This window comes from Perca flavescens, chromosome 7, assembly GCF_004354835.1.
Source record: "Perca flavescens isolate YP-PL-M2 chromosome 7, PFLA_1.0, whole genome shotgun sequence".
Lineage (NCBI taxonomy): Eukaryota > Metazoa > Chordata > Actinopteri > Perciformes > Percidae > Perca > Perca flavescens.
The window spans coordinates 27,015,585-27,040,789 of record NC_041337.1 but is presented as its reverse complement, the minus strand read 5'-3'; the positions used below and the strand labels follow the sequence as shown (position 1 = coordinate 27,040,789).

Sequence of the window (25,205 nt, the reverse complement as noted above, 5' to 3'; positions counted from 1 at the left end):
GGCAAGATTCTTATTAGAAACATTAAACTTACCAATACAAAAGTCAGAGTTACAAAAGTGAAAAGCACTTTGAGAGAAGAGTTGACAATGCTTCACAGAAAAGAGTTGACAATGCTTCACAGAAAAGAGAAGTCTTTTTGCAGAACTGCGAATAACAGGGACTTACCATTACAGCCCAACATTGGAAACAAACAATATCCGTGTACATTATCTGTTTTGACACTACTTCATCTGAAAATTAGACTTCAAGTTGTCCTGGAATTGATTTTGAATAAGCTTTGGCTCTATTTAAAAGTACAAGTACTTCTGACCAATTACAAGCTGTCGAATCACCGAGTTAGAGAATCAGAACTGCTAAAACACTTTTCATCAACAAAAATAATTAACTGAAGAAGGTATTAATGTAAAAAAGTATCAAATAGATTTATTTTCAGCAATGATACATTGTAAACGGGTTAATAAACATATACTTTACAAAATACATCTTATTCAAGCATCACATATACACACACACACATACTCAATAAAGGAATGATTGCCTTTTGGAGCTTAGTTGGTCCACTTCAGTACACCACCATTCATGTTTTCACCCTGACACAATTTATTAAACCAATTCATAATGTATATAACATCTAGACATTATCTGACCATTTATGCAAGGAAGGCCACATTCAGCAAGACTGTGCAGTGGCAAACTTGTAGAAAACTGACAAGTCTGAAAAATTCAATTCCTCACCCTACACAGAGCATTAAATCACCCACAGCCCACAGATATTGGTCTATTAAACCTACACAGGGTTCAGCTATGGCTTAGACAACATTTAAAAAAACAAACAATAAAAAGACACTGAAGACATTTGAACTGTGGTCTCTTTGAATATCACCTCCTCGCATTCTTGACATGTCATCCAATGCGCCGACTACATGACTGCAGAACAGAGACTGTGACACATTCTGCATTACTCAATTAGTCAAGTGTCATGCACTGCAGACAGCAAAGACAACAGTCAACATGTGGTTACAATGAAAATGCACAAATCACACATCTGTGCAAGTGTGTGATTACATCATCACCGTGATGTAAACCTTGAAAAATAACGTTTCTATACATTAATGATACCAGTGTTTAAGGCACAGTCTGTATAGTTGGGCCACTATTGCCAAGTAGATGTACTGTAAATGTGCTCTTCCCCAGGGTGCACCTAAAAATTGCGTAAGACAACATTTGTCATGCATTCGTGACATTACATCAGTTTTTCCTGATTTGATAAACAGAATTAAAAGTTTGACTTAACAGATATATATATATTTTTAAATCGTCCAGATAATTCCAACTGATCCTTTACCGCTACTGAAAGAACTTGCTTTTTGTTGTTTATAAAAGAAGTAGATGTGTCCCTGCCATCCGTCTTAAAGACTTAAAAGTGCTCAAACAGACCATCAAAGAGTATTGCAATAACTGCTATCTTCAACTGACCTTCAGAGTTGTAGTCCAAGTTCATCCCAAGCCTTGCCTTTTCCTTCTGATTACTTTCTCTACAAACTGCTTTTTGACTTCAAATAGCCAGTTTACACAGCATACAGAAGGAAAGCACACAGTCCTGGACCAATAGTGGGGCCAAACTCCATTCAAAGTCCACCATTTTAACGTGCATACACATTAGAACATGATATAATATCTTCTGGGTGTTCTACAGACTCCTTATTAATGCTGCGTACCTCTGACATACAAATGAGTTATGTTACTTGTGTAACCCCCGTTCTCTGAGTAGCATCAGTGAGTTTGATTAGGCTCAACATTCAGACTTGTTTTCTATGGAACCTCAGTGTGAATTATTAAAGCTAAACTAATTTTTATGAAATGTTACTTCATAATTTTCAAATGTAATAGTTTAATTTTTTTTAATTATACAATTTTTATTTTAAAACGAGTTAGTGTCTAAAGCCTGTCTTTATGTCATATTAGCAGATTTCTAAATTACTTTAAACTGTAACTATTTAAGTGTTGAGTTGTCACCAGTCTCCGCCTCCTCACCTTTCAGCCAATAACATGCTTCCAGCCTCTCACCAGACTCTAGAGCTAACTGTCTCCTGTTGTTTTTTTTTTTATAGTTCGCCTCTTATTTCCACACATTTATTCCAGCAAAAGAGCTGTTCGGCCCAATACTTGGAACATAATATATGAAGGGCAACATTAATATGACAGATGTTTTTGAATGGAGTTTGCCGAAACCTAAACCGTTTTGTCTTTTATCCGTCAAAGACAAAATGGCACAGAAGCATGGTCAAGCCATAACCAAGAGGAAGGAGTCCTTGAGACTTCTGAGGAGACTTTAAAGATGCTTCAGAACTCCTCGTCCTCTGAGCTGAGGTAGTTCTGCTTCTTCCTCACGTTCCAGTGTAAACACTGGGCCAGGCTCTCGAACCAGTCATTGACTGGGTCCCGGAAACAGATGGAGGGAACGGGAAAGCAGGAAGTAGTGATGGTAATACTGGAAAAGGGATGGAAAGAAGAAGAAAAAAAAAAAACATTAGAAAACGGTTTTGTGTCACAATGGCTGCAGGCGGAATGAGGAAAGAAAAGTACTTGCAATCAGGAAAGAAAAAGAGGTGTTGCCATCAGATGCAGCACCGCAACTTCCTTGTAAAGCAACACTGGGTTTTTGTTTAAGAATGCTCAAGTGACTCAAAATGACTGGCAGCTTATTTCAAGTACCAGGAAGGTTATTATCTCAATTGTTATCTTCATCAGTTACATAACGCAAGGACCTAGATCTAGCACGCAGGACACTCCTGGCCTTAAGCCCATTAAGCACATTGAGATGCATGGAACAAAGCATGTCTGTGTGGAGACAGCTGCCTCGGAGAGTTATTATCCATACAGAGTCTCTGGGCTTTGTTTTGCTTCATTTGCTATGAACGTCACTCTTATTGTGTTCGCGGTTTTTGTGTGGCTGGCGTGTTAACGAGCAGCTCGGCATGTGGACTAACCTGTCTCCGTGACAGATCTCCTGTCTCTTTCTTCCATCAAATGACACCCAGGCTGTGTTTCTGGCATCACATGACAGCATTATCTGGAGAAAAAAAAAACAACACTCAAAGAATGCAGAAAAGTCACAGAAAGAACAGGGTTTTTTTTGTTTGCTTTTATTTCTTTTTTCTTTTTATACAGTTGAGAGAAAACATGTTTTTTTGTCTTCAATGCTCAATGTACTCATTCTTAAATCACAAACTTTTACTGAAATTCCTCCACAAGTCAGTTTCATTACCTCTAACATACTATGGTCTTTTTCTTATATTTCTTTTTTTTTTTTAAACCAAACCTGTCTGTCTCTCTTTGGACAAACACAAACATTAAATAATCAAATAATTAAAAGCCAATATGTAGGATGTTTATCAAAATGTAACTTCAGTTAATGTGCCAGTAGTAGTTATAGAAGCACTGCATGGTAATGTACATCATATGCATCAGATTTGGCAAATGCCTCGACTTCTGATGTCAAACCAAACCATCTTTCTCGATTGACCCAAACACTTAGTGCACTGTAAATACCTTGAGCTCCACCCCGGCAGGCACCACGATGGGTCTGAAGGAGAGCGAGTGTGGGCAGATGGGGGTGATCATGATGGCTGGGACGTTGGGATGGATCATGGAAGCTCCTGCTGCCACGGCATACGCTGTACTTCCTGTAGGTGTAGATACTATCACACCTGAGGGGACACAGAGACACGCGCACACAGTGAGTTGAGGCACAACATCACATCTAAGACATTAATACTGTACCTCAATAGGTGAAAGCCTAACATTCTCCTAAAGGCACTTAAGGAGTTACTGCAAGTCATCTCTGACACTAGCCCTTTTCAACACTACTAGCCCTGGGTTCATTGTCAGTAGCCCAATTTCATCCTGGTAACTTTTACCTCCAGGCTTAGTAGTGTTTCAGGGGATAACCCCACAAACTCAGGGCTTACATTGCTCCAGAGCCTGGGGCTAACAGCCCCTTTAGCCTGGGGCTAACAGCCCCTTTAGCCTGGGGCTAACAGCTCCTTTAGACTGGGGCTAACAGCTCCTTTAGACTGGGGCTAACAGCTCCTTTAGACTGGGGCTAACAGCCCCTTTAGCCTGGGGCTAACAGCTCCTTTAGCCTGGGGCTAACAGCTCCTTTAGACTGGGGCTAACAGCCCCTTTAGCCAGAGGCTAACAGCCCCTTTAGCCTGGGGCTAAAAGCCCCTTTAGCCTGGGGCTAACAGCTCCTTTAGACTGGGGCTAACAGCTCCTTTAGCCTGGGGCTAACAGCCCCTTTAGCCTGGGGCTAACAGCTCCTTTAGACTGGGGCTCACAGCTCCTTTAGACTGGGGCTAACAGCTCCTTTAGCCTGTGGGTTAACAACTACCTTAGCCTGGGGCTAGCAGTTCCTTTAGCCTGGGGCTAACAGCTCCTTTTAGCCTGGGGATAAGTGCAGTGTGAAAAGTGCTAATAAAAGCATAATCTCTACAAATGTCAACTAACTTAAATATGGCACAAAAACAAATTATATGTAAAATAAACACTCTTGTTAGCCTGTATTTTAATCTCACCCCAACACTGTAGGGGTTTAAGAAAAATATGGGGAATATTTAAACTAGGGCTGCAACTAACAACTATTTTGGTGATCATTTGGATTAATAGAGTAATTGTTTCATCTATAAAATGTCACAAAAGTGAGAAAATGATATAAAACGGGAAAGCAGCAAATCCTCAAACTGGAACCAGAAAACATTTGGTGTTTTGCTTGATACATGATTTAAACAATTGACTGAATATCAAGTGTACTCAAATTTTACTGCAATTAATCGAGTAATTGTTTCAGCACTAATTTATATTATATTAATTAATAATCAACATTCCAACAGGAAGTGAACAGTGGACACTGTAGTTGCAATGCATAAATGATATTTCTATAACACATTCTTATATAGTAAGTATATGTACTTGCAAGTAAATATGAAAATTAACCCACAATGCAAGTTAATTTGTTACATGCAGTTCTGATTGCATTTGAAATGTTCTGTGTAATCATTAAGCAGCAGAACATCATGCAACATGCGAGCCAAAGATAGAACATGACACAAAGTGTATGATTCATTATCAAAAGCTACAAGTGACTGTTTTATAGATGGGAATCTTTTATATTCTTTGAATACTTTGCTGTGATGTTAAGGTACAATTTTCCTAAGTATATATATTGTTTTTTGAATGAATGTCTAAAGCTTCTGTCCAGAATACACTGTGTGCTGGGAGGGAAAGGTCAGCCAGAGGGGCAGAGACTAAAAGTTGCTATCCTTTCGTGCTAGCTCTATCTTGTTTGGGCTGTCAGACAGGTTTTACTCAGAGGGTATTAAGTTACACTCAGTTGTGGAAGTGGGAATACCCGGCAGCCTTAGCAGCATAAAACACTGCAGTGATTTATGTGCCAGCACTCTCTGACTCTGGACTGGTTAAATGGTGGTGGTGGAGCGCAAACAACACTGACCCCATGTAAGCATTTACATTTTCCCAGAGAGCGCTGAACATCGAGAGGGATATTCGTCCCACTCACCGTCTCCCTGCACTGTGGTAATGAGGTGTCCATCCAGGAAGAGGTCGACATTGGAGAGATAGGAGGATGGCCCTCTGTCCACCACCACCTCGTTCAGTACCTGAAACACACCGTCACACGGTAACCATGTTTGTCATAAACCCCTGCACCGACATGATGTCACTAACACCTGGTCGTCTAACACACACCCTCATCATGGGATTTGTTAAAGACTATTAACCTCATACCTGCAGTCAGAGGGACTTTTCTTGTGTTTACTTCTGTAGTTCTTTAAAAACAGGTTCAAATCCCACAGGCATCAGGGTGAAGAAAGGTGAGTAATTAATGATAACACATGGCTGAGCGAGATTAGTGGGTTAGCCAGGTATACTGAGTCCAAAGCCAGAGTTTTCGATGCTCCAAAGATGGCTCTCCATTTAATGTTTACTTTATTAATGCAAACTTGTTCAGCCGTAATGTGTACATTAGTTATGCCACCGAACAGAGCTGTGCAATTGTAGTAGCACAAACTGTAGGCATTGCGTTGTGGGTTTTTTTTGTGACAGGAACCTTCATCAGTGGTGCAGAAAATCTGAGCAAGAATATTATTTTATTTTGTTTGCAAGGTTGTTGGTGCTCTCACTGAACTACAGAATATGTCGGTAGTGTTCTCTGGATTTTGGCCCACACTGGCTCTAAAACAAGCTTATATAATATAATAATAATATAATATTAATAGTTCACTATATTATCAATCAGTATGATGTTTACTTCCTTCAAAAGTTACCGCTTTGGATTATGCTTGGTCCTGATTTGTCGAAGTCCGTTTTACACTTCACATATTGCAGCTAATAGAACACCGGTTAGAAAATGTATTAGTCTATTGGTAGCCTATTATCACAGATAATAATCAATCCATAAAATTTAATCAACTTTGATTTGGCCAAAAACTAAAGCTATTTCTACGTACATTTCATTATGGGACAGTGTCAGACCTAATTCTTGAGTATGATGTTTAAATCTGTTGCATCAGTACATCTTGAAATCTAATTTAAAGTGTAAGATCTGCAGAATGTGCAGTTGTCACGTTAGTTGTTGTTCTTTTACCACTCAGTTGGCATTGAGTGGTAAAATAAATTTTACAGCTCATGAATTTACACAATAAGTAATTTTCTGCCTCCTCTCTTGCCTCATTTTCAGCAACAGTGTTACTTTTTGCTTTAATCATTTTTTTCATATTCTTAACAGGTGGACATAGGCGGCAAGCGATCTGTCCATTTTGTGGGATAGTAGAGTGAAATGACGCGCCAAACGTCCGCGTTGAAGGGAACGCGCACCGAGCCGTAAGTTAACAGAGAAAGCTGAAAACCACCTTGGTGATAGCCATTATCTCTGATTGGGGTTTCAGGCTTTATCGAGCCAGCTACATTCCTGGCTCTGCTGAACTTTTGCCTTTTGGTACACACCTCAGGGCTGGTGTGTAAATCTCCCAACATGAACGGATTGACATAACAATCTACTATTTACATCTTGGCAAGGAGACTGAGAATATTAATGTTGGCAAAAGCTCAAATGTTTTTTTTTTATGTGTTCCAAAGAACTGGTGTAAGCTGCAGATATTACCTGATATTGCACGGCTTTCCGGCTGCTTTCGTTGTCCCCATTAGTCAGGATGATGCCCTTTTCATCCACTCTGGCCTTCTTCTCCCAGTTCTCTTTAAGCACCCGAACTTTCAAGCGGCTTCGCAGGACAATGGCAGCATTACCTATATACAATACATATACAGATATATAAAGTGTCTTTTGTATATAGAAACTGGAGTACAACACATGCTTTGCAAACAAAACAAGGGTGTTTATGCTGTAGAAAGACAGAGGCTGACAGACCGGTTAGAGAACTTACAGTACCTTCAATAATTTGGGTGACCTGAGACTGGTAGGTGTCAAATTTGAAGGGTGTCAGGAAACCCAGGGAGCCCAAGTGGAAGGCCATAACTGGTGGAACACTCTCCTAGAAAAGAAAGGAGAAGACTGTTGTGTTATACCAGTATATGTGAAAGCACACAACTGCTATTTTTAAAGTGACAGTAGGAAGGGTTGTTGTGGTTGATTAACGCATATTTTTGCATATTGGACGGTGTGCATTGGCTATCATAATGGGCCGGGTGGGTGTGACTGACATGCACATCACTAATGAGCACAGTCAGGAGGAGTCCGAGTAACTGAAAAGCTGCATTCTAAATCCTTTAACCAGTGTTTCTCATCAGATAATGATAAGACAAAATCTTTCTGTGAAATAAGTTTGACTAAAATGACAAAATAATTGGTTTAGGCGAGATTAGATTAACTGAAATGTTGAATATGAGGACGGGGCACCGTGGCCGAGTCGAGGAGAGTAGAGCTGGTACTAGCAGTGGGTAAGCGCCATAAGTCTACATCTGAAATAGCAGCCAATATAAAACTGCGGAATACCTGGAAGAGCGAAGACGCATACAGCAAAGTTCCATCTCCGCCAAGACAGATGATGAAGTCTACGCGATTGGAGATGTCATCAAGATCTGAGAAATAAAAAAAACTGTTAAAAATCTCAACTAAGATCCTTGTCCTGTTTTAATTTTATATATATATATATATATATATATATAAAAAATACATAGCGTCCATACAATGACTGGTTTTCATACCGTCTCTGAAAGTGCAGAATTTCTTAGTAATGGCTCCAAAGTTTTCATCGTCTAAAATGGCTGGGTCCTCCAGAACTTTCTTTTCCACATAAACAATCATGTCTTTCACCTTCCACACACACACACACACACACACACACACACACACACACACACACACACACACACACACACACACACACACACACACACACACACACACACACACACACACACACACACACACACACACACACACACACACACACACACACACACACACACACACACACACACACACACACACACTAAAGATTAGCAACTGACAGCAAGGACTTTGAATGAATGACGGCATCACACACAATGGTTGTGTCAGGGAACATGTAGTCATACCTCGGTGAGGAACTTGCAGAGCTCTTTGAAAGGCTGAAGCAGACTGGCATCTTGTATCTTCTTGATGACAAGGACACTTTTTGGTGGCTTGTTCCATGTCAGTCTCTGGCTGGCGGGGTCCTGAATGTGCCTGAACACACAAACACAACTTTCATCTCAGGAGGGAAAAACTTGATAAGGATTCCCCCGTTACATGAGCGTAGACCTGAGCGTTGAGCCTCAGATTGGAGCTTATGTAAGATCTGTTAACAAACTAAGGCAACCCACTGTTAATCATAACCAGGACTACTTAGAACCTATCCAATTAGAGTCACCAGCTTAAAGTCCAGCTCTGTGGCCACATACTGCTGACCCCCCTGTGTCGTCTGCAGGTCCTTCACCTCATCTTAACCCCTCACAGAAAGTCAGGGACATTACTGTATACACAATGTAAAATGTTTAGAAAAAGCTGAAAGGGCAAGATAAAAGTGTTGGAGTGGTGTTTTGTAAGAAAAAAAAAAAAAAAAAAAAAAAAAAAGAGACAAAATATATCTAAAATGCCACTCTTAAAACCAAAGTGCATTCACAGATGGCGGGGAAGAGCCACGAGTTGAGAGGATGAACCTAAAAGGGAAAAACATGACGTGCAAATAACTAAAACAGGAGGCATGAAAATCTAAACTCCCTTGGGCTGGAACTAATGAAAACCCTATGGAAAATGGGTAAATGCTGAAACTGGAAATAGCCAAGGGATCCTAATCTAGGATTATTGAACAATACTGAAGTCTGATGATGCCGGCTATCATTAGTTATAGCTCTGTCATACATATTAGGCACTTACGGAGTCAAATTGTTAGTTGCAGGGTTACACCGACGCAGGCTGCCCACATACCCAAACTTGACAACCATTAGCTCTGCTTCAAATGGTTTACAAATTAGCATCAGTATCACACCGCGACATTTACACCACTCGCACAGCGAGAACGGCGGATTCAAGCCTGGTTTCAAACAGCTGTAAATGAGAGAATGAGGAGATGGTTCCAAAAGAAACTAACAACTTAAATACATCAGAAAACATTCAACTTTAGCTCCACTCCACACTTGTTCCCCTCTGGTCATGCAATACTTTTACACAATATGAAAACCAATGTGCTCAACGCTGCATTAGGCTTCTAATGCTGATTAACAAGTTTTCTTCTTTGGTTCTTTGATATCTCTTCTCGGCCGAACAGATTTCAGCAGTGTGTCAACACCGGCCGCACATGTGGCCAACTATTAAAGGTGCACTATGAGTTCATGACGTCACTTCTGTTAATGTTGCAAGTAAATAACCAAACAAAACAGAGCAAGCTCGACCCTCCCCCCATGTTTCCGGAACGGTCATGACTAACTGACTAATGGCGTTTTTCCATTACGTGGTACCTGCTCGACTCTACTCGGCTCGACAGCGGTGCCCCGTCCTCCATTTTCCATTGCAGATTTAGTACCCCCTCATGCCTGAGGCGAGCGTGGCTGGTCGTCATAGCGACGCCACAGGAAACTGCCGTGACCTAACGTGACACACACACAGAACGTGGAAGTGGTGTTGTTTTTGACTCTTGGCATGTGGCTGTTGCCAGAAGCTACAGCCAGAAGACACATTTTGTTTCAAAAGAAGCTGGAGGCAGCAAAAAAAACAAAAAAAAAACACCGCTGGCCAAACTAGGTTTGTTCAGGACAGCCCCCGCAGTGATTAGTGACGATTCTCTCTGACCAATCAGTAGTCCGCAGGTTTTCACGTCACCTTTTGGTATCGCCTCAGCTCGCTTGGAACCTGAACGGAGGTGGTACTAGAAAAAAGGTTACCCGTTAGCCGGGACTTTTTTTCGTAATGGATAACCAAAAAAGGCGAGTCGAGGCGAGTCGAGCAGGTAACATGTAATGGAAAAACACCTTAACTGTCACTAACCCCCAGCCCTCCCCCAACCATCTTGTCGGTGATTGGAACGTGGTTTGTTGTATTTTGGTGCACAGCCTGTGCCTCTAGTGTTTGTTTGACGTTTACGACCCCTGTGTTGTCTCCCGAGACCGGGCTTTTTCACCGTGTATTCAGGGGGGGGCAGGCAGCTAGCGGATCAAGGAGAGATGCCTACGATTTTGAGACAAAAAGGAAATTATGCTGAAACCATGCAGGAACTCCTAGTGCACCTTTAATACCTTTAAAACCTACAGTACTACCTACTGTAAATATTAAAATTACCAGGCACCATTCTCATTAACACAATCAACCCTGAAGGTTCTCCCCACCTAAGGCCCCTGCAAGGAGAACACATCAGTGTTTGAAAGAAAAACCTGCAGACCCCTACATAGTTTGAGACCAGTAATTCAAAAAACACACAAACACAAAGCTCTTCAGTCCAAACAAATAGCATAAGAAAGCAGAATCATTAGAACATATCCTGTTCCTGTTCTATCAAAAACACCAAACAACACAACAAAGCAAATGCACTAACTAAAGCCTTAAAATTGCCACAGATTATTCACAAGGCACTGTAATTACTATCAGACTGCCTTGTACCGCAAAGGTTATTGTGTCAATCCCCTTTGACATTTAAATTTTTTTTTTACAAAAAAGGTGCCACAGCTGGAGGCAAACATCCAAATACAATAAAACACATCCTAAATTAAATGAACCGGATGATTAAACCAACCATGGACAAGTACAAACGGAAACTGTGCAGGCCTGGTTTCAAATACAAACACAGGACACAAAGCAAAACTTCATTTGCATTTGAAGCGGCGATGAGCTGTGCTCTATTCAGGGACAGCTTCTCCTCGGACCACCTCAAAGCGTCCACACACTGACCTTCCCCCTCTGTCCAAACCGCAGAGCCATGCTGTTACATCAGCCTGCCTGTGATAACACGCAAACACCGCCAATTGTGAAGCGTTACACTTCTACTATACTAAACCTTGATATCGTTCCAACCCTGAACACTCGGGACAAATATAGATTTTTCATTCTTCTTTTTTTAATTCAAGCTGAGCCAACGTCAAAAAGCCAATATTTATTCTTTACTTTGCCTTTTGTACTTTTAAAGCATGACAATAGTTTGATATTACTATTAGCTAGCTGCATGGATTACTGCAGGTGGCAGTAATCCATGGTGGTGCCTGTTAATATTTCAACCAATCAAACAAATTCTCTCTGTTGAGAAAGAGACAGGGAAGATGCTCTCACCATTTCCACACTTTGTTCTCGTTGTGATTCCCAGGAGAGTCCTGCAGTACGCACTGGTTAAACTTCATGGCTGTAAACATAAGCTGTAACAAGGATGCTGCTTCAGGTTGACTCAGCTGGAGAACGAGGCACTGTCCCAATGGCCCGCACTGACAGAAGCGCTCATTTTACCACTAACAACTTCCTCGATTGCAACACATTGTAGAGCAGCTGGAGCAAGTGAGTAAGTTCACTTCTTGCAGTCGAGCTGTGAGTCAGCCACCGGCTGTGTTTGAGAGGCTGAGCGAGGCGAGGGGAGAGTCTCTCTCTCCATGCGCTGCAGTCGGGCTCCAGGATCAGCTAACAACCCCTCGAGCTGGATCCTCTGTGGCTATATTTGTCCCAATGAGGACTTAACACTAAACCTTCCCGGTGCATTCTGCTGCTGAATTACAGCTCTCACTCATCTTAAAGTTGACTTCACCTCAGCCCAGCCCACTCTGCCCGGTCAACCCGCCCATTTCAGGGAAGGGCTTTCCTTATTGGATAGGTGTGATTTACCGAAACACAACATGCTGTTCCTGAAACTAGTATATCCACTGTAAAGATAGTATTATAAGCCATCTTTTGTACCACGACTATTCTTCTTTATTCAAAGAATTACGTAATCACTTTAATTACCTAAAATAACAAAGAATGATAGATGCTACGTGGAAAACACACACTGTATTACTGGATTAGATGAATGAATAACTTTGTGGTTTACATTCCTACTTATTTAACCCTTGTGCCCTCCTCAAATTTACAAACATTGGATATAGCTGGATATTCTCTAGTTACTTTAAGGAAACCATGTCAAAACTTCCCCCTTAAAGAATAAATAAAGTGCATGTGTTTTTATGGAAAGGCAGAGAAATTCCCTTTTCATTTTATGACAAGGAGAGACAATGTGGCCTGATGACCTGCAGGAAGAGGAAGTGCAGAGCGAAATATATCAACAGGGCAACGGGGGTAAATGATGTAATTATGCGTTATCGGAGTACAACAGGAAGTGCTTGATCTTCTTAATGTTCCACTACAGTCCCCATCATAATTAAAGCATAACCAGTTCACTGCTTACCAATCTGTAAGTTGCTTTTGACTGTCAAAAGCAATTTCATCTCACACACTGCCATGGCAGTGATTATTTACACAAGTAGACAAAATACTGTACAGCAGATACCATTATACTACTTCAGACTATTCACTGGGTTAGATAACAAAGACAAATCAACGTCTGCATATGCTTTTGATTGACAGAGATTTGCATTCATAATTTCATGGGTGCATCAACGTGGAAACCACAGCAGGAGTTTCTTTTGCATGGTGACATTTTGATAATTAAGTTGGTGAGAAAGAACTTTATTAACTAAACAGAAGATATATAATAAGTTAACTTTATTTTTTTTTGGGCATTTTTTTAGACCTTTATTAATATAGGACACCTGACGACATGAAAGGGGAGCGAGAGGCGGAATGACATTCAACAGGGTGGAGTCGAACCTGTGGCCGCTGCGTCGAGGGGTAAGGCCGGCTGCACGCTGCCTGCGTGGCGTGAGCGTGGCGTTTCTGTTGCGTGTCAGCTGCGTGGCGTTTTCTGTCTTTGCACACCAGAAATACCATGTTAAACATAAATATATACTGATTTGATTACAGCAAAGACGTGGGCAAAATTGATGGCAAAATAGGCTACAGAATATTTCATTCTGTATTGACAGGTGCAATATTTGAAAATCAAATTATTTATTTTATGTTTTTAAATTACATTTATATGTGCATTTATGTCAAAACCTAGAGACTTTCAAACATCAACATGTCATTTATTAAATGTATTTGTGTCAAAATGACACATAAACATCGTTTCCTATTCTATTTTGCCTGGAAACGCTTCCAACACGCTTGCGTGTCGCGTGAAAAATAGGCGTCGGTGCTATTTCTAGCATGCACGTGTTTTCGGCGCGGCAGTGTTCAAGCTCTAACCTGTTAACATGGGAGCCGAAATAAAAAACGGACACGCCCCGCAGCTGACACGCTCACGCCACGCGGGCAGTGTGCAAGCGGCCTGAATCTCTATGCATGGGCGCCCGCTCCACCAGGTGAGCCCCCCAGGTGCCCGTCAGGCTTGACTTTGATTCATTTTTATGACAAATAGGCACACATGGGCATGATGTGATGTTAGCATGCAGTGTACAGTCAATGGTATGGGTTATCGGTGTGTACTCCGCAACAGTTGGCAGGCTCTAAAATGCCTCCATAGATCATTGCCATGTTTCATTTCAAGGTGTGTTTAGGGCGACAGACTTTTGGGAAGGGTGATTCTCTGTAGTTGAACAACAAATGCTCTCCAACGATTAATTTTAAAAGCAATACCAAATAAAAAAAAAACTGTGCCAATCTAGCTTGAGCAGTGTCACAACCACACCCTTCCACAGAGAATGAAAGAATCGGTCAATTTTCAGTTTGGGTTGTCTAAACTGTGACTACTTTACATTAGCACAGGCATTTCTAAAAGTACTACAGCCTAACCAATTTTATTTTGGAATAACGATAGCCTGGTGTTGCTACTTTTAACCTTGTCTAGCAGCTTTGAGGAAGCTAATCCTTTAATTACAGCTGCCCAAAAATAAACAGTGCCAGGAGCCACTTACATAACTGAGGGAGTCAAGGGGCCAACCGTCTGTCAAGGCTCTGATGGAAAACATCAAGAGTCTTTCATCACGCTGCAGACTGACTCATTAGGTAGATCAATGCAACAGTATCAGCAGGTGGACACATTAACATCAACACCTTTCCAAATGCAATAGATCTGCAACAATTAAATACCTACGCACCTCTGTAAAGTGTTCAGCTTCTGATGATAATATGTCAAAATAATGCTGATATGATTCTGGAGTCATCTGTGTTGGCATACTGTATTGCATTATAAAACAAAATATGTTATATTGCTACGTGCATGGTATTCCATCTACAGAACGAACCAACACCTCTTTTACACAGTCTGAACAAAAACTAAGTGTTAGGAGCTTTATAAAAAGGTAGGGTTTATTGCTATTGTATTGGACAAGATTAATCAAAATAGTCAATTAATCGATCAGTTCAACAAAATGCAAGTATTTCTTTATTTTTTTAATTCGATTAAATACGTATTATAGCCCAATATCACAAATTTGTCTCAGAGGGCTTTAAAATCAGTACAGCATACAACACCCTCTGTCTTTTGACGATACTAAATTCGAACAGTATACTAATCCCTTCCCCCCTCCCATCCTGAACTCCTTCCCTCCCTCCCTCCCCAAGTGGCGACCATGTCCCTTCCACCCCTCCCTATAGAGGTTACATTACTTCACATTACTTACTACTTAATTACACATCCCATTGGCGTTCAATAGGGAGGAAGCGTGTTGATAAGCTACATGAAAAGATGGTTAAACCATTAATTGACAGGCAGGTTGTTTTTTCACAATGTCTGCTGGCAGTCGGCTGCACTGGCCTCGCCTTGTGTTGTTGTATTACATTTTCTTTTTAATAAGAAGTGTTACAATATTTCCACTATTTCATGTAATAGTGTAAGTGCTGTTCAGGCTTAAACGCCATCTGACAGCTAACTGTTGGTCGAAAGAAAGGTTTAATATTAACAGTGTAACTGTTTGGTGCTTCACAGACTTAACGGACACGACTATGCAAAGTTGTACGCTGACTCGTAATTGGAATAAAAAAAAAAAAAAAAACAGGGTACAAACACTCCTTATAACATTTGCCTTGTTCGACTTACATTACTGTATGTGGATTTTGAAGCATGCATGCCTTCGGGCCAAATGTGGTCACAGGGCTTGGTCCATGAAGCGACTGAGGCCTCCTAAAAGAGAAGATAAGAAAGGCAAACATTCAGGTTTAAGAAACTGAAGCTGCCAGGCAAGTATGCAAACGATCACCTACACAGTTAGTTAAAGAAAAACACAGGGGCTCTAAAGTGCCGGCTATTTTTAAACCGTAAAAAAGAAGAAATGCAAGTTTCATTTGGTTTCACTTGTGATATGTGAGATAAATGGTACAATCCCATCATTTACAGGACACTGTAAGCTGAGTTGGAGAGGATGGTGGTGGACGTCTCTAAAATATCTACAATTCTAAACGACAATGTCAAAATTTCAAATCAAAACACATTTCCCTTTCACTTCTCTATTTTAAAGAAGAAAAAAAAAAAAAAGAGAAATAAAGCCACAGTGACTGAGACATTGAGAGAAAGAGTCAGAGCCAAAGGATTTCCACAATTGAATTCATAATCAGCAGATATGATATATTTCATACACCGTGAGTCATTTTTGTGGTCACCCAGTGACAAACCCCAACTCTGTCTAATTATAAAACATTAACACATGCTAAATGTACTCTGTGACCTTTGGTGTGTCAAGACTTATCACAATTCTTGGCAAATGGTAATGATGCATTGGGAAATGTTCGAAAAACAAACACTTCTATCATTCCTACCTGCAGTACAAACACTGTATCAGTAAATGATGAAAAAAGCCCAAGAGTTTTAATAACCATTAACACATCAGATATCTTTATCTATTCTGGACCACAGACGACACTGCTTTCTGAACGGTGGAAAAATCCTAGCACACCCTGGGTGCTTTTCATTACGCCCCTCCACCATCACGGAGGATCTTCTGATCCCTTAAATGCACCCCTATATGTACAAAGAATTTTTGTGTCTGTAAATTTACATTGTGAAAGTGAAATTAGATTAATAAGGAAAAATACATTAATGTCCTTGTCACTAGGGCTGGGCAATATATCAATATCGTGATATGAGACTAGATATCGTCTTAGATTTTGGATATCGTAATATCGTGATATGACATAATTGTTGTCTTTTAAAGGTTTTAAAGGCTGCATTACAGTAAAGTGTGTCTTTTTCTGAACTTACCAGACTGTTTTAGCTCTTCTATTATTTGCCTTTTTCCCACTTAGACATTATTTCCACATAACTGATGATTATTTATCTAAAATCTAAGTGTGAAGATATTTTGTTAAAGCACCAATTGTCAACCCTAGAATATCGCCGCAATATTGATAGAGGTATTTGGTCAAGAATATCGTCATATCTGATTTTCTCCATATCGCCCAGCCCTACTTGTCACCATATTCATAGACCAAATACAATAAATTCTTTAGTAACAAGCTTAATCAAAGAGAATGTTGTCAACTATAAAGTAGTCAGCACATTGTCAACACAGCTTATATGTCAATTTACAAGACCAAAATAAAATGTTTCAGGATGTAATTCACAGAAAGAGCTATTTACATCTATGCCACTTTGAAACTTTTGTAAATGTTTCACTGGCTAAATGCCACACATCTACATGACAGATACGGCTGTGCAGCGTGTCATAAGTAACTGACGTCACGTAAGACTGATGCTATGTAGTCTGTATCCATGACGTTCCATTTCCGGGATTGTTCCGGTGCCGCAGGAAAATCTACCGGATGCATGTATTTTTTCCGATTTCCGTTTCCTTTCGCTTTCTTTGTGTTGGAATGTTAAACTCCGGTGGATTTATGGAGGACTATGGTTACTGTAACTGCTCCTCAGATCTCTGCAGGGTAAATCCAGACAGCTAGCTAGACTATCTGTCCAATCTGAGTTTTCTCTCGCACCACTATTTTGCAGCGGCTCCGTGCGGAGCTTAGGATCGTCCATGGCGATTGTGATTGGTTTAAAGAAATGCCAATAAACCAGAGCACGTTTTTTCTCCCATCCCGGAATGCTGCGTGGACTCGCCCGACCCTTCTCTGCTCCGCAGCGTGTGGATGGTCTGGCAAAGCGAGACTAGATGCTATGGAACCTGGGATTTCTCATTTGGCTGCATTATTACGCAAGATAGTTTAGTGCTGTGCGTGTGGCAGAGTGTTTTGGAGTTCTTCTGCCCATTAGTGGACAACATGTTTTAAATGCTGCTGTAAGATTTAAACGTTCACCAACTCAACAACAGAAAGGACAAACTGGAATCTTTAAAACTGCATCAAACAAGGTGGACAGATGTAGTTTACAGCCGATATGTAAATGGTTATTCATTTGAGTTTACTTTTAATCTATACCAAATGCTATCCTGATATAATATAATATAATCTCCTGAAACACCACCTGTTTACCACAGCCTACAACCTCCTTTAGCTTCACCACAGTCATTCTGTAAAGTGTCCTTGGGTTCTTCAGTTGTTGTTTTTTTCTTTTGGGTGATGATCAAAGAAAGTCAACAGAAGCCTTTGATCAGCTGGTCTTAACCGCTGACTTTATTTCAGGCTTTTAACCAAACCAGATTCAGATCCTAAGCACCTCTCAGCCAAGGGAACCCCCTTTCATCATGTTTGGTTTTCATAAGTCACTGACCTTTAATTTAAGTAACCGTAGCATTCACAACCTTCCTATTCCCATTCCTAAACAGTCATTTGTTTCCCCAAATCCATCACCACGGCTTTCTGTCAAATGTCATAAATTAGAAGTTGTATTGCCAAATTAGGATAAACTCAATACAACTGTATCTGTGGGAGTGTATTTCAACATCTTGGACAAGTGTAAACTTTGACATTTCATTTCCTCATCAATAATGGGACAGTCCTAATGGGTTAAGGACATGCTAAGATAGGCCAACGCCTCTTCAATTGTCCTCGTCAACACCACTGTTGCCATGACATACAAACAAAGCCCCTGCTACAGCTAAGGCAAACAAACATTTCAGGCCTCAAGCGTTTTGGTGTTCTTGAAGTCATTTCTGTGATGGTTGAAGGTGGTGCAACACAGATCATTTCACAAGGCTATTTCAAAAATGATTCTCACGCAGCTTCGAGCAACAGCAGCTTTTCTTAAAAGTAGAATTCCGGTCGATTTCAACACGTAGCTCTGTTGTTTGTAAATTTGGCGTGCTGTCAGTAGCGTGAAAAACGGAAACAATCGGTGTCGCCTACACCGTGTTATCCTCCTGCTATAGTATACTCATTTTTCTATACACCTCATATCTTGCAGCCCTAGTTTAATGCGTGGTCTAGGAAGGGATGGCAATAGCAACATGTAGTTAAAAAGGTCTTGTGGCCTATGGCTCCAAACATAACAGGCTTGTCACCACCTTAAGGAATCCTGTTCCGTGCGTGGGCCCCTGTTCAACACCCACCTGAAGTCAGAGGAGGTGCTTGCTGAGGAGGTGCTCAGGCTGCGGGTTTTCCTGTTGCGTCGAGCCAGGCTACGTCCGGCGACCTCCCCTCCGTCGCAGGTGGAACAGCAGTAGGGGACAGCTTCCACTCGCACCTCCTCGCCACCATCCATCTCAGACAGCCAGGCTGCAAGTCAACTGACAACAAGGGACATCAATTATTAATAATGAAGCTCGAGTCAAAAGTAACCAGGTGTGACGGCCTGTCCTGTGGCTGACGAGTGGGCAAGCCGACAGAGCTGGCCAGTCTCTCTCTCTCTCTCTCTCTCTCTCTCTCTCTCTCTCTCTCTCTCTCTCTCTCTCTCTCTCTCTCTCTCTCTCTCTCTCTCTCTCTCTCTCTCTCTCTCTCTCTCTGCATGCAACCTCTTCATACACTATATTCTTCTTATCCTGGCACTTTTATACACCACTGACTTTTTTTTATAAATAACATTAAATAGTTTAATTTTTTACCTCCACCCTTTTGTGTATTCTACCTCCTTCTGTCTGAACCATGAGCCAGTTCATGAAAAAAAAAAAAAAAAAAGGAGGCTCTTCCATTCAGTGAACAATATGACTTGTATTTTTGCTTTAATTTGGCAAAATTAGTACTTTTTGTTCTGGGAAACTGAACTTGGATGGCAAATTTGGGAGAATTATACGGTTCCGTCTGATGAGGTTGATCTCATTGGTTCTACTTCGAGAATCCGTGGTGCCAACGGTTATGTGGTGGCGAAAGGGGGTAGAGCTATGCTCAGGTTCATGTCAGAAGGTTTCTGGGCGTGGCTGCATAGCAGGTACTTTTTTTTTAGTCCTGCTGGGTTTTATGATTGAATACCTCTCGTTTAAAGACTAGAGTTACGTTACGATAGGTAGTTTTGGTCTAGTCTTAGTTAGTGGGGGTTTGGGACTTCTTTGTTGTTGTGGCTATTGGATCATTGTGCAACTGGGTTTTGGTAAGTAAAAGTGTGTTCCATGCTATGTGTTGGCATTGAAATATGCGTTGTGTTGTATTTGTCCAAAGTTTAAGAAGAATCCAGATCTCTTTTTGTTGTTGTTTCAGAGGGTGCCGAGTGCCAGAGAGTGGTCGGATGAAGAGCACACCCTTCTTATCCAGTGGGTCCTTATGGGTAAATTACAGTAGGCCCATGCCTCCCTTTCCAAGTCAGACAGAAGCAAATATGAGATAGTCAAGGCAGCAGTGTTAACTCTTGTGTTGTCTTCGGGTCAAATTTGACTCGTTCTCAAAATGTCTATATCAGAAATATGGGTTTCTTTTTAACTTCCTAATTTTAATTACCCAGAAATAACATGGATGGATGATCCCATACAACGCGCTTCGCGAGTACAACAAAAGATCGGATCTCTACTTTCATTGAATTTTGGGTGTTTCATTCAATTTTTTAGCATTTGAAAAAATAAATTGAAATGTTTCAGAACAGTATCCTCGCTGAACGTTGAACCCTTCTGTGATTATCCTTCCTTTAATATTAGTCTAAATAATTAATCATTTCTGCTTCTTTAACTCAAGAATTAGGTATAGTTTTATAAATGAGGTTTTTAATTGACCATGAATTTCAAAAATAAGTGTTAAACTACATTGGTAGTAAGTTGGTGTTAGTGATGTATATACATGGTAGTGAAAAGTGGCCCTCTACCACCAGGCAGCAGAAGAGGAGCTGAGAGATTCAGCAGATTGTTAGCACTGAACACATGGCTTTCAACTGCATGTACCGTCCATTCACTGCATTTCATTGATCATTTTAACTTTTTCTGGGACCGCAGACATCTTTTTAAGGCAGATGAACTTTTCCTTAACAAGTCAGGAGTAAAACTGTTCACCTCTAACCTACTTTACTTTCTGCTCCCTCGGCCAAGGACACGAGACAACAGGAATCTAAACAAGAGGAAGACAACCAAGTGCGGCAGCAATCCTCCACAGCCCCCCAGCTGATGGAGAGATTTGACCATGTGAGACCACAGAGACGAGAAATCTCAGGACTCTTTCCAGGACAAGCCCGGGCCCTGTGTATTAAATTCTTATATTATAAATGCTGATTCCATAGTTTGGAAAATGCCTAATATCGGCCGATAATATCGGTCGGGCTCTAGTTTTTATGCTCCACATATCTGGAACAAACTCCCAAAAAACTGCAGGACAAATCAAGGCTTTTTGATGCTGCCTTTCTTTAAATAATTGTTCATTTCTTATACTGCACTGTAACTTTTATTCTCGTAATTTATCTGTTTTCATATTTTTACTGGAATTGTTGGGTCTTTGTAAATTATATATATTATAGAGTGTGGTCTAGACCTACTCCATCTGTAAAGTGTCTCGAGATAACTCTTTTTATGATTTGATACTATAAATAAAATTGATTTGAACAGAATATTATTAATTGTTTTTAACTGCTCTTTATTGTTTTATGTAAAGCACTTTGAATTGCCCGGTTGCTGAAATGTGCTATACAAATATAGCTGCCTTGCCTTGCCTAGGCAACAATTCAGGAGTTTTAACAGGATACACAGACGCGCGTAGAATTTGGACGAGATCTTGAGGCTCAATTTAATTACTGGTTATGTCCTCAGGTCCTAAAACATGTGAAGAATTGTGCAATTTAATGATTTTTGAACAATTTTTAAACTGTGTGCCTAGCCGTATTGCCACATTCATAAATAAGTCATCCTTAAAGGTACCTAAAAGTGTTCCAGAGCAGAGCATTTCCAGCCTGTGCAGTATGCAAGCCATGAGCCGTGCAGATGCTAATGAGTCTCAGGTTCAGTTTCCTAGAAGTAATTTCCGTGATGGTTGAAGGGACACGTCTGAGGTGGTGCAACACAGATCACGTCACAATGCTATTTCAAAAATGTTTCTAATGCAGCAGCTTAGAGCAGGGATTCAGATTCATTCATTTTAAAATCTATAACAGTTTAAAGATTACGTTGTAATCTTAAAAAAAAATTATAACTTTTAGAATCTGCAATATATGTTGAATGCATTGCTAATATATTTCTAATATATTTACCCTTGTCACATAACTAAGAATAGAAGTGTAAAAAATAGGCTATGTCAAATTATTTCAAGAGACATACATGAGGAGGTTCCCCGTAGCGCTGCACGATATGACCTAAAATATAATAAATTAACGATAATGAATCACGTTGTTCTAAATCATCTTATCTGAAGCCAAAATATTTCCAGACGACGGACACTGCGGGGTTTTTTGGGCACAAGGACTAAGATTCGGTATGTTTGAGTTATCGTCCATTATGCTTTCCTTGCAGCTGACTGGTCGGGGCGAAGTCACGTGACTAAACACACTAGAATGTTTTTACGGAGAAATTAGGCCTATCAACAGGAATAAATTATCAAAATTATCGCCATGGGAAAAATACATTGGTAACAGCTTCAGAATTTTGATGTCGATACATTTTCGATAAATCGTCCAGCCTTAGTCCCCTATATATTAATTCTCAATCTTGTAAGGGGTCCTTGGCTGGAAAAAAAAATGGAGAACCTCTAGCTTAAAGCAACTGTAGATGTTCTTAAAATATCACAGAGCAGTAACTCAGTCAGGTTATTGCTCTATGAACTGAAAATATCATCGCATCAGTTCAATTCAATTCAATTTTATTTATAGTATCAAATCATAACAAGAGTTATCTCAAGACACTTTAGAGATAGAGTAGGTCTAGACCACACTCTATAATTTACAAAGCCCCAACAATTACAGTAATTCCCTCAAGAGCAAGCATTAGCAGTAGCTATTGCGACAGTGGCGAGGAAAACCTCCTTTTTAGGAAGAAACCTCGGCAGACCCAGACTCTCGGCGTCTCACGGGGCTGGTTGGGGGTGTGATGAACAGTGGCAAATAATAGTCATAATAATGATAATGGAACAGTGACTACAATGTTCAATCAGGACATGTTCTTTCATGTTAAACAGTTGAACCAAGTTTGCCATCCTTATGTGACGTCTGAATGTCGCTCACATCTCAAGTGAGTGGTAAGGAAATGTTATTTAAATCCTTCAGGCAAGCCCATTATGTGAAACTGATGTAGTTTCATAAACAATAATAACTCAGAAATGTAGGTGCAGCAGGTAAGAGACAGGGGACACCAGTCCAGGCTAAAGGCTGATTTCACATTCCACAGACACACAATCATTAATCAACCTGAAGTCTAGGCCAAACTCAATTGAAAAAAAGGGCAATTTAATTGAGGTTAATAAAATCCGAATACCTTATAGAAAATTATTGTACATATAGTATGCATTGATAAGTAAGAGTCGGTCTATAATTCGGCACACACACACACACACAATTCACTGGTCCGCACAGATTTCTTCTAATTTTCAACTTTTAATGTTGTTTTAGTAACATGCCTTCGCCAAATTTAAGTTGAAACTATTTCTAAGTCTAACGTTAACGTCCCTGTTATATCAAATTTAAATAAAGTGCTACCGAAATGTATGTTACAATCTGAGAAACTCTCAAGTCATGCTAACGGAAAATGTAAAGCAGCACAAAAGGGATTCATGTGATGTGAGGTTACCGTTGGCTAGCCAGCTGTAACTTAGCTAGCGATACCATAACGTTAGATTTACAGTTAAATAATTATGATACGGCTAACGTTACGTAAATTAAGCAGCCTTGCTGTCAATTAAGATAGCTAGCCTAGTTAGTCTAATTGTTGATCAACGCTAGCAACAACAAGACCTCTACCGACATACATGACTGTTAAGCGGATGAATGGTGACATATCCATATGGTAGAATATTTACAGTGAGCTAGCTAACTAAGCTAGCTAGTTAGTGAGCTAAGCTAGAATACAGGCATGCTCAACGCAACGCGTAACGTCAATATAATTCACTTAATGTGGCAAACAATACCTTTCACCCAGAACGTTACAGGGGACGAGACAAGTTCGGAGCGCAGCAAACTGCCGTAGGGATCAGAGCCTCACCATTATTTTATTAGATAACAGTTACACCATCTTACTTTGCAAGAGAGCTGTCAACAGTCAGCTCATCACTTCCTGATACGGACTGACCAATCACAGGCTCTCTTCTCGCCGACGTCATGTTGGACGACTTCACCAAACTGACCAGAGAGCCAGCCCTCTTGTGCATTTATTTTGGCTATGCCCTCATACTCAACTACTTTTGGAGTAAACTATCTCGGTACTTAGCTGATCTTATTTACCCTGAATTCTCCTTGTGCTGGGAAAATGTACTTTTTGGTTTCATTAACTTTGACACAAATCTCACCTCTCAATTTTATGTAATCAACCTGATTTTAATTTTGACCAAATTTTCCATCCATAAGTCAAAATTCCAAAATAAAACACCTAACTTCGTTGAGCTGTCCATTCACATTAAACATTATATATCTACTATATCCTGTTGCAGTAATAAGAAGGCTGTTAGAACTCACACAGTATTTGTACTTTTCAAATGCTTTATGTAAATTGAGTTGTTTTCTTTCTTTTTTTTATTCTATTATTGGTTGTATCTCCCCTGGCGTACTTGACCTGTTCGTATTGTATACATTTGTGACTGTATACTTGTTATGTGCTCAATAAAATTATACAAAAAAACCCCCAAAAAAACAGAGTATATATCCTACTAACCGGATTGTCTCGAAATTCATGCCCAGCAAAGGGCATGAATTTCATTGTAATTTCTGTAAAACAGAACAAGAATCGTTAACCCATCTTTTTTTTATGGTTGTTCATTTTGTGTTGCATTCTGGAAAAGCTTTGAAGATTATGTGGTATCTAAAACAAAACATACAATCACACTTGAAGGAAAACATATTATTACCTATTTTGAATGTAAAGATAGAAAGTTATGTAATATTGTAAATCTCTTTATTTTATTAGGTAAGTTCCATATCCATAAGGAAAAATGTTCTTATTGTACATTAGTACACTTTTTGTACCTTTGGATTTTTTTTTTTTTTTTTCTCTGTTTAGATTACTTTCATACTTACTTCCATACTATATTATTTGCACATTTTTTTTGTATAATTTTATTTGATTACAAACTGTGATGACTGAATATCTGTTTTTTCAAAAACAGATATTCTATATTCTATATTTCAAAAAATAAATAAAAGACCAGAGAGCCAGCCCAGGATATATAACGGTAACTTTCTGATTGTATCAGAGAGACAAATAACTA

General features: G+C 40.0%; 1 protein-coding gene across 3 annotated transcripts; it reads right to left on the bottom strand.

Annotated features, from left to right (window-relative positions):
• Positions 1-398: 398 nt before the first annotated feature.
• nadka (NAD kinase a) lies at positions 399-24,105 on the bottom strand. Of its 3 annotated transcripts, none has more exons than XM_028583740.1 (12): positions 24,022-24,105; positions 19,004-19,180; positions 15,604-15,687; positions 8,615-8,744; positions 8,243-8,351; positions 8,031-8,116; positions 7,467-7,569; positions 7,182-7,324; positions 5,580-5,679; positions 3,554-3,711; positions 2,992-3,074; positions 399-2,492 (listed from the first exon to the last, which is right to left on the bottom strand). In XM_028583740.1, exons 2-12 carry the CDS (start codon positions 19,153-19,155, stop codon positions 2,345-2,347), a joined length of 1,296 nt encoding a protein of 431 aa, XP_028439541.1. In that variant the 5' UTR covers positions 19,156-19,180; positions 24,022-24,105; the 3' UTR covers positions 399-2,344. The 3 variants fall into 3 exon arrangements, with proteins under 3 accessions (XP_028439541.1, XP_028439540.1, XP_028439542.1); XM_028583739.1 differs by having other exon boundaries at positions 23,913-24,101; XM_028583741.1 differs by lacking the exons at positions 15,604-15,687; positions 19,004-19,180; positions 24,022-24,105 and adding an exon at positions 11,814-12,216.
• Between the last annotated feature and the right edge of the window lie 1,100 nt (positions 24,106-25,205).